The 15,374-nt window shown below is 33.7% G+C and overlaps 1 protein-coding gene across 1 annotated transcript in view; it reads left to right on the top strand.

The window, feature by feature from the left end:
• The window catches only part of LOC122907411 (phospholipid-transporting ATPase IB-like), a 341,403-nt gene that overhangs the window by 234,785 nt on the left and 91,244 nt on the right, over positions 1-15,374 (top strand). Inside the window, exon 31 of the mRNA XM_044250287.1 lies at positions 13,814-13,875. Within this exon, the coding sequence (XP_044106222.1) occupies positions 13,814-13,875 (62 nt within the window). The remainder of the gene's footprint in view (positions 1-13,813; positions 13,876-15,374) is intronic.

The raw sequence follows: 15,374 nt of genomic DNA, 5'->3' as shown, positions 1-15,374 counted from the left end.
AATTCATGGAAACCAATGAGAATGAAGACACTTCGGTCCAAAATCTATGGGGTATGGCAAAGGCGGTTCTAAGGGGGAAATACATAGCCATCCAAGCCTCCCTCAAAAAAATTGAAAAATTGAAAATTCCTGGAGAATCAACAACAAATTAAGCCAACTCCACACACAAGAAAGGAAATAATCAAGATTAGAGCAGAGATCAATGAGTTAGAAACTAGAGATAAAGTAGAACATATCAATGAAACTAGAAGCTGGTTTTTTGAAAGAATCAATAAGATCGATAAACCATTGGCCATGTTAATCCAAAAGAAAAGAGAGAAAGCTCAAAATAATAAAATTATGAATGAAAAGGGAGAGATCACAACTAACACCAAGGAAGTAGAAACAATCATCAGAAGTTATTATCAACAGTTATATGCCAATAAGCTAAGCAACCTAGATGAAATGGATGCATTTCTGGAAAACTATAAACTCCCAAAATTGAACCAGGAAGAAACTGACAACCTGAATAGACCGATATCTAGTAATAAGATTGAAGCAGTGATCCAGACATAAAATTAAAAAAAAAATTATTTGGGAAGTTTTTCTATAGACTGACCTGGGTCTAATACAATTAAACGTAGGAGATGTACTTTCAAAGTATATGCTATGGGTGTACAATGGCTTCACAGCCACAAATTAAAGTATAAAATGTAATTATTTTTCTTTAATCAGATTTAATTTCCATTGGGTATTACTAGGCATATTGCCAGTGGACATATTGCATATTACTGTGGACATAGTTCTTTTAAACATTGAGTTTGGGTTATATGTGTTTGTGTTTGTTGGTATTTAAAAGAACTGATCTTCCACTAATATAGCTAAAGTCCTTTCTTGTAATGAAAATGGGCAAAACTTTCAAATGACAAATATAGCAAAATCACCAGTTTACAAGAAGTTCCTTTTGGGGGTGCCTGGGTAGCTCAGTGGGTTAAAGCCTCTGCCTTCGGCTCAGGTAATGATCCCAGGATCCTGGGATCCAGCCCCGCTCCGGGCTCTCTGCTCAGCAGGGAGCCTGCTTCCCCCTCTCTCTCTCTGCCTGTCTTTCTGCCTACTTATGATCTTTCAAATAAATAAAATGTAAAAAAAAAAAAAAAGAATTATTGAGAAAAAAAAAAAAAAAAAGGAGTTCCTTTTGGGATGGAAGTGTGAGGGGCTCTTTGGATTTGCTCTCCACCCAAATAAGCCAAACTGGTCAAAACTATAAAAGCACAACTCTGCAAATTTTCTGGATATTGTCTTAAAACACAAATGAAGAAACATTTACTTAAGCAAATCTATTGCAACTCAGTAAGAATGGTAAAAGTCTGTGGCATTGTAGCCATGACCTACTCCTTCACTCTCTTATTCACAGCCTAGCTCGATGGAAGCCCCACTGTATGCAGATGTGGTTAAGAGTGTAGGACTAATAGTCTTCTCAATTTTCAATCAGGGTTACCATATCTCACAGGAGGGGCAGCCTACTAGCATTTCCCATCCCCCCTCCAACTCTAAGTTAAAGAGGCAAAATTGATGAGTGTGGCTAAGAGATTAGAGCTCTTCTTTTCCAATCAACTTATATCCATAGGACGGTCTCTGCCACAGGCATGACACACTAAGAATACTGAGTTCCTGATCACTCTCATAACAGCTTGCTTGTAAGGCAGAGAATCTCTAAGAGGTTATTGGGAAGGCAAGCCAAGAAGACCAGTGACTACAACCTCACTGTCACCGAGTGTAGTGGCAATAAGTTTTGCCTATTGTGACAGGTAGTACATACAAAGAGAGAGCTCTAAAAGTCTTCCCAAAGGACGTGACTATTTGAAACAGACTAGAGGGAGAGAGAGTTCAAGTCTAGGGATGTTCTCAAAAATAATAACTCTTCCTAATTGAGACCAATAAGATAATCATAGGCCTACTAGTTTACCAGAATGAACCAAGCACAAAAACAAAAATAGCTCTTCAAGGTAAGAACAAACCTCAAAGACTTGTCTCAAAATTATCCAATTCTGAATTTAATTGGATCAGACTGCTGTACAATTTACACCCCAGAACACTGTCAAAACTAATAGACTACCCCGTGAGTAATTAGTGGAGCCTAACAACTGGAGTAATGCCAAATGAGTCAGATATCTTAATGGAGAAATCAGGGAAATACACAGTCAGGACAGACCAGATAAAACCAAGGTGGCTTTGCTTGCCCAGGGCTTCACCTTCCAAGGTACAAAACCAAGGTTTAAAGGACTTCACTAAAATAGCCAGCCAAATCACAAAACAAACAAACATCAAAACAAATATAAGCTTTGGAAGGAAGGAGGATTAGTATTCAGAGTAGCTACAATGTGTTATGTAAAATTTCCAGTTTTCAACAACCAAAAAGTATAAGACACACAAAGAGACAGGACTGCATGACCTGTACGCCAAGAAGTAAGTAGGTAATAGAAATTGCCTATGAGAAGGCCTACATGTCAGATTTAACAGAGTTCAAATTAGCTGATATAAACATGTTCAAAAAACCAAAAGAAATGCTTAAAGGTATGAAGGTATGAAGGCACATCAAACAGATTGTTGATTTAGAGATAGAAATTATAATAACAAAATGAAAACTTCTAATTAAAAAAAAAAGAATAATTCATTAGAGTGGCTCAATGGTAGGTTTAAACTGGAAGAAGAAAGAATGATGAAACCTGATCTTACATTAATAGAAAGTATGCAATTTGAAGACCAGAGAGAAAGTAGAATGAAGAAAATAATAATGAACAAACTCAGAGATGATAGTCTTTAAACACACCAATATAGGCATATGGGAGTATAAGAATAAGAGCAGGAAAAAAAATAAAATGGGCAAAATATTCAAGGAAATTATAGCTAAAGAGCTTCAAATTAGCTTAATAACATTAATGTGTACATTCAAGGGGGCTCAGTGAACTTTAAGTGAGATAACTTCAAAGAGATCTATATCGAGACACATTGTAGCAAAAATTTTGAAAGCCAAAAATGATGGGATAAGATTGAAAGCAGCAAAAGAACAATGACTCAGGTACAAGGGAGCTCCAGTAAGATTTTCAGGTGACTTCTCATTGCACCCAAAAAAATGGAGGCCAGAAGGCAGTGGGATGACAAATTCGAAGTTTTGAAAGAATAAAATACCTGTCAACCAAGAATCTTATGCCCAGCAAAATAGTCTTTCAAAAATGGAGGCAAAATAAAGATATTCCCATATTAACAGAGAAATGAGAAGACTTGTTACTATAATGTACGCTTTCCAAGAAATACTAAAAGAAGTTCTTCAGATTAAAAATAAGTAAATCCAGTCTGCAAGAACCTTGGCAAAGGAAATTACGTAATCATGTAAGATGGTATAAATGATATTTCTTCTCTCTTTTCATAACTGATTTTAAAAGAAATTACATAGAAGAGTATAAATGCAAAATTTTCATCAAACTATCAAACATGACAAAACTAGAATTATATATAGGGCTATACATAAACACCAAATGGGATTTATCACAAGAATGCAAAATTGGCTTAACATCCAAAAATAATGTAAGACATCATAACAATGAAGGATAAAAACTACATGATCATCTCAATAAATTCAGAAAATGGATTTGACAAAAGCCAATACCTCTTCAGGATAAAAGCAGTCAACAATGTAGGAATAGAATGGATCTTCCTCAATTGATTAAAAAAAAATCTACAAAAACCACAGTTAACATTTTGCTTAATGGTGAAAGACTGAATGCTTTCCCCTAAAATCAAGAACAGGACAAAGATATCATTTCTAACATTCGTACTCACTATTGTACTATAAATTTTAGGCAGTGCAGTTGGACACGAAAATGCAATGAAGATCACCCAGATTAGAAAAGTAAAATTAAAATGATCTCTATTTTCATATGACATGATTTTATATATATATAGGACGCTAAAACTATATGTTATATGTTATATATATATATAAAATGCTAAAGTTAAAATACTTTTAGAAGTAACAAATTAAGGTTTCAGGGTATAAGATTAATATACAAAAATTCATTTTATTTCTATACAACAGAAATAAGAAACCAAAAAATTATATTAAGAAGACAATTATATTAACTATGGAATAAAAGGAAGAAAATACTTAGAAATAAATTTAACAGAAGTGCAAAATTTTTACTTTGAAAATTGCAAAACATTGTTGAAAGACCTTAATGAAGACTTAAATGAATGTAAAGATAGCCCATGTTTGTGGATTGGAAGGTATAATAATGATAAGCTGGCAATAATTCCCAAGTCAATCTAAAGGCCAAAATAAATCATTTTCAAAGTACCAGCTGACTTTGCAGAACTGGACAAGTTGATTCTAAAATTTGTATGAAAATATAAGTGACTCAGAATAGCTAAAACAATCTTTAAAAAGAAAAACAAAGTTGGAGAACTCACACTTCTTGATTTCAAAACTTACTCCAAAGCTACAGTAATCAAGATGATGCAATATTGGAATAAGTATAGATATAGATAACCTAATGAATAAAATTAAGAGATCCTCATATTTATTATTGATATTTAATGAGTATACCAATGTAATTCAGTGGAGGGTGGGAAAGAATATTAGTCTTTTTGAAAAATAGTTCTGAAGTAAGTGGATATTCATATACAGAGTAAATCTGAACATGTACCACACACAAAATACACAAGTGAACCCAAATAGATTATAGAACTAAATGTAAGAGCTAAAAGTATCAATATATCTTAGAAGGATGGATAGGGATAAATATTTTTGGCTTTGGTTAGGTGAAGATTCTTAGTTATATGAAACTACAACACAACACAAAAATGAATAAAGTGGACTTGAAAAAAACTTGTGCATCAGAAGACACAATTAAGAAAGCAAAAATATAAACAAGATCAATGAAATCAAGAGCTGGTTATTTGAAAAGATAAACAAAATGGATAAACCTTTAGCCACTCTTTAATAAAAAGAGAGGACTCAAAGTCCAAGATGAAGGAGAAGAAATACCGCCATCACCATACAAATACAAAAATATGAGAATATTATGAAATATTATATGCCAACAAATTGGACAACCTAGAATAAATGGATAAATTCCTAGAAATATACAATCTTCCAAACTGAAATAGATAAAGGGGATTAAGAGGTACAAACTTCCATTTATAAAATAAGTCATGAAGATGAAATACACAGCATAGAAATATAGTCAATAATATTGTAATAACCTTGTATTGTAGTAGGTGGTGACTAACACTTATGGTGAGCAGTGACTAATGGATAGAATTATCTAATGTTTTACACCTGAAAGTAGTAAAACATTGTATGTTAATTATACTTCAATAAGTGAAAATACAACCCTTAGAACGGAACAAAACATCTGTCCATTATATTTATAACAAAGATTTCTATCTGGACTATCTAAAGAATGCTCACAGCTCAACAGTCCAAGACAAAAAGACCCAATTTTTAAAACATACAAAAGATTTGAATAGATGTTTTCCCCCAAAGGATATATAAATAACTAATAAATACATGAAAAGATGCTCAACATCATTAATCATTAAATGCAAGTTAAAACCACAATGAGGTACTACTTCATGTCTATTAGGATGGCTATAATCAAATGATATATAGCAATAAATATTGACAAGGATGTGGAAATTGGAACCCTCATACACAGCTGACAGGAAATGTAACATGGCGTAGCTGCTTCGGGAAACAGTCTGGCATTTCCTGTAATGGTTAAACATTGAGTTATCTATTATCTAGCAATTACACTGCTAGGTATATGCCCAAGAGAAATTAAAATCTACACCCACAGAAAAATTTGTGCACATAGCAGCACTATTCATATCAGCCAAATGTTCATTACTCAATGAATGGATATACAGTGGATATGTGCCACATCCATACAATGGAATAGTGTTAATAAAAAGGAATGAAGTATTGTTCCTGCTACAACAGTGATGAATCTTGAAAACATTATACCAAATGAAAGAAGCCAATCACAAGGACCACATACTGTATGAGTCTATTTATAGGAAATATCCAGACAGGCAAATATATAGAGACAGAAAGTAGATTAGTGTTTACCTAAGGCTAGGGGGATGGAGGGATGGGCAGTGACAGATAAGGGGTTTGGGGGTTCTTTTGGGAGGAATGAAAGTGTTCCAAATTGATTATACTGATAGTTGCAAGACTCTGTTAATATAGTAAAAGCCATTGAACTGTACATTTTAAGTGTGTGGATGAATGGTATGTAAATTATATCTCAATAAATCTGGTTTGAAAAAAGTTAATGAAGACTTAATTTCATAATATAGCAAGTAGTCCAGAGAAAAGAATGCTCACTACATAGTAAATAGAATGTATTTGGGGGATCATAGATCATCCTCAAAATACAGAATGGGATCTGAACCACTGTAGTAATAATGATGCAAATCCAGAACCAGAAATACCATGGTTGTACTAAATTAGCATTTCATAGAAATTATGTTGTTAATGTCATATATTAAACTAATTTTCTAAGACTTTCATTTTTTAGCATTTTTCTCGGAGATTCACAAAAATTTTCAATCCCATGACATTTAACATGTCCCCCAGCATGCACATGCGTGCACACGCACACACACACACATAACACCCTCACATCCTCTATAAGGAATAAGCAATTACAGGTTATTCGTGCTTTCTGGGTAGGACAGAGGACTAACTTAAATAAAATAATCTTTGCCAATTTCCTTAAAAGTTATTGGGACTGAATTATTTAACTGCTCACACCTGGTGGAGATCTGGGCACTAACAGGTTTAACACCTTAAACCTATTAAACCTAAACCTAAAAATTTAGACTTAAACCTAAACCTAAAAAATTAATGTTCAAATTTAACGGTATTTTCTACATAACAAGCAAACAAACTACATCATCATAAACTTTCACTCACCATTATGAAGTCAGGTGAAGTGACAACCAGTGTTTCCAGGTTCCTACTTTGTAAATTCAGCCAAAATGTGTCATACTAAATGTAACTGACCAGGTTTATGTTACCTACATAGTGTTCTTTATGTTTTAACTTGTATCATATGAAATCTGTTAATGCAAGAGATTAAAAATAAGTAGAGAGAGAGGATCATCATCCCTACCATTTTCTACTAACTACAGCATTTCCCAAACTTGTCTGTATGTTAGAATTGGTGGAAGAATTTTTTTTTTTTTTTTAATTCCAAATCCAGACCATCCCCATACCAACTGGATCACAATCTGGTTAGGCCACAGGCATCAGTAGCTCACGAAGCTCACCAGAATATTCCAAAGTATAGACAAGTTTGGTAATTACTGCTCTAGTACAAGTGCAAACAGGCAAGGAATGATAATTTTCCATATTTCAAAAATGTTCTCATTGTTTTTAATGTTTTACTATGCTTTGTATTCTATAGTATCAATTCCATTTCTAGTGATTTACAGCTAATGAACATTTTATTCTAAAAGGTTATTAAATTATTTAGAACTTGGGATATATTTTTCCTTCTTTATTTACAGTGGTGTCACTGACTGCTCAATATCACAATTTTTTACCCACTTTGAGTTCTCCGAGATTGAGGGGGTGTTGTCCAAGTTGCAGCTGGGAATGTCCAGCATCTGTGGTGGTATAGGCTCTTCCGGCAGAAAGTAGGAGTGGTGATGTGGGCAGGGATCAAGACCTGGGCATGAGATCCTCACAAAAAGGTCTTGAAATGTTCTGTTGCCATAGAAGCCCATTGTATGGGGAGGCCATTTGCAACTTGGATATATATAAACCAGGGACTGTAATTTTATTTGTATGATGGCTTCTTATCAGATAATCTTAAATTAGAAATTCAGTGTGACTAAGTGGACCCCATTTTATCATGTATCACTAATCATTTACAACATCACTAAAATATTTATACACTAGTTCTTCATGATTGTATTTTGCATTTTTCTGATGACTAATCATTTAGACCCTCTTTCGTGTGATTGTTTGCTTGGAAGTTTTTTCCAAAGTCCTTTGCCCATTTTTTAATTGAATTATTGTCTTAGGGAGTTGCAAGAGTACTTACTAGATAAGAGTCCTTTTTCATGTATACATTGTAAGTTTTCCCCTTAATCTATTCCTTGACTAATTTTCTTTTATTATTAAGATCAGAAGTATTAAATTTTAAGTACAATTTATTGAAACATTTTTATGGTCTATGCTTTTCTTTTTGTCCTAAGAAATCTTTTCCCTATCCCAAGGTTACAAAGACTTAAGGCTGTTTTCTTTTAGAAGTTTTCTCTTTTTAAGTTTTATGTTTAGTTTTCTGATCTGTTTTAATTTTTGTTTATGGTTTGATGTAAGAGTTGAGATTTATTTTTTGCATATTGATATCCAATTGTTATAGTACCTTTTATTGAAAAGATTATGCTTTTCCCATGAAATTATGTTGACATCTTTGAGACTGTATAGATCTATATCTGAAAACTGTTTCCGTGATCTACATGTCTATTTCGTTGGTCTGCATGTCTATTCTTGGACCATAATGTCTTGACAACTGTACTTCATATTTAAATCCTGAACCAGGTAGTAAAACTTCTCTGAAAAAATTTGGCTATTCTAGGTTGTTTGAATTTCAATATGAATTATTAAAAATCATCTTTTCAAATTCTAACTAAAAATACTGGGATTTAGATTGCAATTGCATTTAATCTATAGATTAACTTCAGGAAAATTGGAAAATTGATATTTTAATATTACTGAGTCTTCCACTTCATAAACATAGTATATCTTTCCAATGATTTAAGTTTCTTCATTTCTCTCAGAAATGTTTCAGAGTTTGGTTTTTTTTTTAAGATTTTATTTATTTATTTGACAGAGAGAGATCACAGGTAGGCAGAGAGGCAGGCAGAGAGAGAGAGAAAAGAACACAGGTTCCCTGCTGAGCAGAGAGCCCGATGCGCGGCTTGATCCCAGGACCCTGAGATCATGACCTGAGCTGAAGGCAGAGGCTTAACCCACTGAGCCAGCCAGGCGCCCCTGTTTCAGAGTTTTTAATGTATGGTCTTGGCACATCTTTTGTTAAACATACCCACCAGTGTTCAAGTTTTGAATGCTACTATAAATGATTTTTAGATCTTATTTTCTAATTTTTCATTATTAGTATTTAGAAATATTTTATTTCTTACAATAACTTGCATCCCACGTCCTTGCTAAATTCACTATTTGTTCTAGTAGCTATTTTTTGCTTTATTAGGATTTTCTATATATATAACAATGTTGCCTATGAATAAAAATAGGTTTAGTTCCTTTCCTTTCATTTATTTTTTTCTTACACTGATGCAGAGTCTATGTCCTCCAGAACAATGTTAAATAAAAGTAATGAGTGTGGACATTTTTGCTTTTTTCCTCCTAGAAGGAAAAAATTCTTTTTACCATTAATTATGATGTTAGTTTTTTCATAGAGGTCTTTTTCCTTTTCTTCTGGGACTCCAACTACACATCTGTTGGAACTCTCGATATTTTCCCACCTCTCTGTTCATTTATACCATCTTTGTTTTCTCTTTTGGTTCATTTTTAGTTTCTTTTGTTGTATCTTTAAGTTCACTGATCTTTTATTTATCAGTCTCTTGCAGTTAATATCAAATCAATGACATTTTCCTTCCATGTGTTAATACTCTTACATCTCTAGATATTCTAATTAGTTCTTCTTTACATCTTTCCTTTCTCTCATTTTTTCAAATGCTTGAGTATAACTGTGATAATTATAATAGCGATCTTACAGATTTTTCTGCTAATTCCAACATGTCTGTTATTTCTGTGTTGGTTCTATTACTAATTTTCCCCTGCTTATGCTTATAGTGTTTCTTCATATATCATACTTTTATAATGGATACTGGACATTGTGAATTTTATGCTGCTGGATGTTTTCTGTTGTATACTTTAAATATTTGGACTTTGTTTTGGCAGGTAGTTACATTCCCTATGAATAGTTTGAGCCTTCTAAGATCTGTTTTACTTCTTTGAGTCTAGAGTATCTTTTACTATAGAAGTCATTTAGTTCCTATACAAACGTTAGCTCTTCTTGGATGTCTACTGAATGCTTCATATAGTAAATGATGTCTCTCTATTTTGGCCCATGGAAATTTGAGTAAATCTCAGCTTTATATTAGATCTGGCAATTTTCAACTTGCAGTTCTGTGGTAATTTGGTATTCCAAATTGCTCTTTGGTGACCTTATGAAATTTCTCAGTATATGTATGCAGACTGGCATTCAGCCAAAGACTTATGAGGACCCCATGTGACTTTCTGGAACTCATGCTTAGCATTGTTCCCTCATTTCCAGTGCTCACTTCTGCAAATTTCAGCCATCTTGGACTCTCTAAAGTTCAATGTCTGTCTCATCAACTCACTCAAAATGTTGACCCACCTTTGGGTTCTTCCTCTCTATCACGACCAGAAATTACCTCCAACTATGAAGTCAGGGCATTGGTAGGTCTCACCTAATTCTTTCCCCCTCTTTCAGGTTTCACAGTCTTGTGCTGTTTTTTGGCCAGTGTCTGAAAAATTCATTTCGTATGTTTTGTTCAACTTTCTAATTGATTATAGCAAGAGGGAAATGACTGTTTCTTCTTAACAGGTGGAGGGAAAAGTCCTGGTCTTGCTAATTTTTTTTCTTTTGTCACTAGTCTGTCATGTACTGAGAAAGATAAGTTAAAGTCTACTACTTCTACTAACATATTTGTTCCCCTTTTGATTTCTCATAATTTATAGTTTAGAAATGTTTGTTACTGGGGCACCTGGGTGGCTCAGTGGGTTAAGCCGCTGCCTTCGGCTCAGGTCATGATCTCAGGGTCCTGGGATCGAGTTCCGCATCGGGCTCTCTGCTCAGTGGAGAGCCTGCTTCCCCCATTCTCTCTCTGCCTGCCTCTCTGCCTACTTGTGATCTCTCACTGTCAAATAAATAAATAAAATTTTAAAAATAAATAAATAAAAATAAAAAAAAGAAATGTTTGTCATTTGTTGCACCAATATTTCTAGTTGTTTCATAGGCATTGCAACTGTACCATTTGGCATTACAAATTTCTCTTCTTTGTCTTGTTTAGTTCTTTTCAGCCTCAGTATCTTCTTAATATTACTATCATTTTTGTGCTTTTAATTTGTATTTTCATTGCCTGTAATTTACTTTTCAAACTTTATGAATTACTTTTTTTTTTAGGTCTATTGTTTTTATACTGCATAGAATTGGGTTTTGTTTTTGAGACACAGTCATTTTTTAAAAAACGGGTTTTGTTTGAAATCTCATTTGACTTTGCACTTCCTGTTTTAATGTATTTTTCTAATCTTTATGTGCTTGGCTTTCTTTGTGGGTTTTTTCTGTGTTGTCTTCTCATATTCAGGAAGGTTTGAATTTTTTTCTTAAGCTTATTTTTATTATAAGTTTATATAGACAGTGCTCTGTTTCTTTAAAGAAATTCATTGGTTTCCAAGTATGATAAAATTATGTTTCCCATCTTTCCATCTCCCTTCTCTTTCCTCTAGCAACCATTATCTTGAACATGGCATACCTTTACATAAACTTGTAATTTCTTGATTGTTAACTTTGAATATTCTTTATTGACTCCCAATTATAGATGAGAAAATCTGCAAACTTACTTGACTTCCCATCTAATTAACTTGTACCCCTGGATATTACATAAATTACATCATTCCCACATTGTCTGGGTGTTGAACAATTATAATTAGATTGATCATTCTAGCACTGTATTGTTTTTCATTTTTGCTTTAATTCTACAGCTAAATATATCAAATGCTTAAAAAAAGTCTTTTTGCTCTGGCTTCACCAATCATTTCTTTTTTAGCTGGTTGTAATGGGTTTTTTTTTTTTTTTAATTCCTTGGTGAGTATACTTCATCTAATAAATTTTGGTGCTCTTCTAGTAATTTGCTTTCAAACAATTTTCTTTTTCTTTGGTTTAAAGGTTTTATTTTAATTAATTAACTAATTAATCTATGGTGTGAATGGGGGGAGGGGCAGAGGGCGAGAGAGAATCTCAGGCAGATTCTGTGCTGAGCACAAAGCCCAGCATGGGGCTCCATCTCATGACTCTGAGATCATAACCTGGGCTGAAATCAAGAGTAGGATGCTAAACTGACTGAGCCACCCAGGAGCCCTGGTTTCAAACCAATTTCCAACACATACATTAGACAAATTTATAGTAACCACACATCATGTAGAATTTTTTCCTATAGTCTCTTTTAATGGATGTTGTGCCTGCTTCTTTTATATCATTTTCTCAAGAAATTAGATTTTTCTTTCCCAGCTACTGGAAGAAGGTTCTTTTAAGGAGAGCAGTTTTGCTGATATTTCGGGGTCTGCTGCCCTTGGCCAGCCTGATACTTACTTTGCGCCAGTGCTTTTGTCATCACCCAGCATAGTTTACGCTCACCTTCGCTGCTTGGAAGCCCTCATTAGCTTTCTGAGACTGTGGGAGTTTTGTCTCATAGTTTCCCTGACATAGATTCTGTGGAGGTTTTCTCTTTTTGCATCATTGATTTAGTATAATATCTGGAAGGAAAAGAATTTGTTTCACATCACCATGTGCAAACCAGAAGTTTCCCTTTTCCCAACAAAGCTTATAATTTCTCTCTTCCCTTTGTGAATATGTGTCTGGACAACGTGACTCAGTACGGCCTTTCTATGCAGTTTTCTCCCTGTTTCTAGTCAATTACAAGATTATTCTCATCCATACTATCACCCCATTCCCATTAAAACTCACCAAGTTAGGTCTCTACACAATCCAAACTCATGATTGTTACTTCCCTAGCTAGTTTAACGTGGTCCACATACTTACCTATAGTTTCTCTCAATGAGATGCCTTAATATTCCACTACAGATAATTTTAAGAAAGGGTATGAGACTTGTGTTTGTTTTTTATTTTTTAAGATTTTATTTCTTTATTTGACAGAGAGAAAGATCACAAGTAGACAGAGAGGCAGGCAGAGAGAGAAGGAAGCATGCTCCCAGCTGAGCAGAGAACTCAATGTGGGGCTCGATCCCAGGACCCTGGACCATGACCTGAGCCAAAGGCAGAGGCATAACCCTCTGAGCCACCCAGGCACCCCGAGACTTGTGTTTTTTAGTGGGTTTTAAATCAAGAGAAAATGGAGTAAGTGAGATTCTGAATTGGTATTAGGATCCAGAATTTACACCCTCAAATTTCCAAATCAACCAGGACCAGAAACACAAGTATATATTTGGGACTTTTTAAAAGTGAAAATAAGTGAAAAAATCATCCTAATCATGAGATAGTTTTAAGCCTTTATACAGAAAGAAATTCATAAGTTATAGCAGTCTTAGCAATAAGAGAATATGAAATTTCATTGTAAATTTAAATTATCTGTTAGGTTGATTATTTTAGTAATCCTGGAAAAGAAAAAGAGTGAAAAGTGTGTTTTTAAAATGCTTAAAATCATTGCCTTGTTTCCTAACAGCACTCATGAGATTGTTCAGACTTCCAATTTGCCAGACAGTTTATATGCATGTGAAACTAGGTCTCATAATCATATTCATGTACTCTTTGAAATTTATTTACTCACTTTTTGCTTAATATATCTTTGGAGAGAGTAAGAAATGGAAAAATGTCACAATCATGACAGGCAAAGCAAGCATTGTTGTCACTTTAGAAATATGACCAATAATTGAGGAACATTTTTGGTGGCCAGTATGGGTCTTTTTAGCAAAAATAAATTCCAATCTATTGTTTCAGACTCAATAAAGGTAAAAAATGACTTTTTCATTTTTCAGATATGGTCTTACAAGGGGGTTACACTACAGACTACTTGTTTCTTGGAAATTTTATTTACACGGTAAGATCACCCATATGATTCAATTGCTTTTTCTAGCTTTTAATTGGAAAAGTCAGGTATTATAAGGATGTCGTAAATTTTAAGTCTCCCTCATGCTTCAATACCTTTTCCAAGAAGGAACTATTACAATGGTTGCATATGCATGTGTGTATATTTGTGGGAGTATCTATACACACGTATATGTATAACTTCTAGAAATATGAAATACATTTAACAAATGTCTATGTCCTCCCCTTTTTTGTACAGTTAGGGATGTATGTTCCATATCTTGTTTTTTCACTATACAATATACCTTACTGATGGCTTCAAGCCAGCCCATAAATATCTACTTCATTCTTTCAGGGCTGCTTTTGTGACTAACTCACCACTATTTATTTAGCCAGTCTCCTAGTAGTGGACATTAAAATCAGAGTCCTTTGCCATTACCAACAATCCTGCAAAGGTTATTCTTTTATGCCCACAAGTAAGTATATCTGTAGGATAAATTTCCAGGGGTGTAATTGCTGGATCAGAGGGTACTGTAAATTTTGAAAATCATTACTAAATTATCTCCCAAAGAGGTTATTCTTATAACATCTAGTTACAAGAATATCAGTTTCCCCAAGCCCCTATGGGTGGTAGGTAGTCTTATCACACTTTCTGATCAAGTGGTAAAATTGTATTCTATCATAGTTTTTGCCTTGAAGAAAAACATATTTGCATGAAGTGAGAAAACACTTTCATTTCTTCTTTTGTGAAGGCTTGTTGAATTACTTTAGCAGTCCTATTTTTGCTGGTCTTTTTATTACTAATTATTCATAGATATTTATATGTTAAGGAGATTAATTTTTTCTCATATTTGTTACAAAAATATATTCCCAGTTTTACATTTTCACTTTTCGTGACATTTTTGTCATGCATATATTCTTCCTATTAGTTTTATGTGGTTACATTTATTGATATTTTGCTTCTGAGTTTTGTGTCTGCCACTAGTTTCTTACTCATAATTCTAAAAATTATAGATGTATATTTAATTTATGTTATCCCTTTGGCATGGAAGTAGAAACATACTCCTCTGCATGTTATTCCTTTTCGTTTAACAACATATTTTGGAACAAGAAAACTAAAAACCATTTTTCCCCATGTTTGCTTCTACGTAAGAAGCAATGTATTGGCATATTGCCTCTTTTCACTTTATCTGGTTGTCTTCTTTATTTCCTTTATTAGCTTTAATTCGATATTATATAGGCCTAAACATCAAGTGTGATTAGATAGTAGTTTCTTATTTATTTGGACTTATGAATACAGCAACTTTCCTTCTTTTCAGACCTCCTCACATACAGATATGTATGCATATATACAAATGGATATACAGTCCTTGTTAAGATGCCAGAGTAACTTGATCTCATGGACTCTCTCTCTCCAAACGAGGGGGGGGATATAGATAATAAAGCCACCACTAACAAATTATAGCAAAATAAATTTAGCACAGCAATTAAAGAAGGAAAGGGGACTACACC

Source organism: Neovison vison, chromosome 5, assembly GCF_020171115.1.
Source record: "Neovison vison isolate M4711 chromosome 5, ASM_NN_V1, whole genome shotgun sequence".
In the NCBI taxonomy this organism is placed as follows: Eukaryota; Metazoa; Chordata; class Mammalia; order Carnivora; family Mustelidae; genus Neogale; species Neogale vison.
The sequence above is the reverse complement of the archived record's forward strand: the minus strand, read 5'-3'. Positions and strand labels throughout refer to the sequence as shown.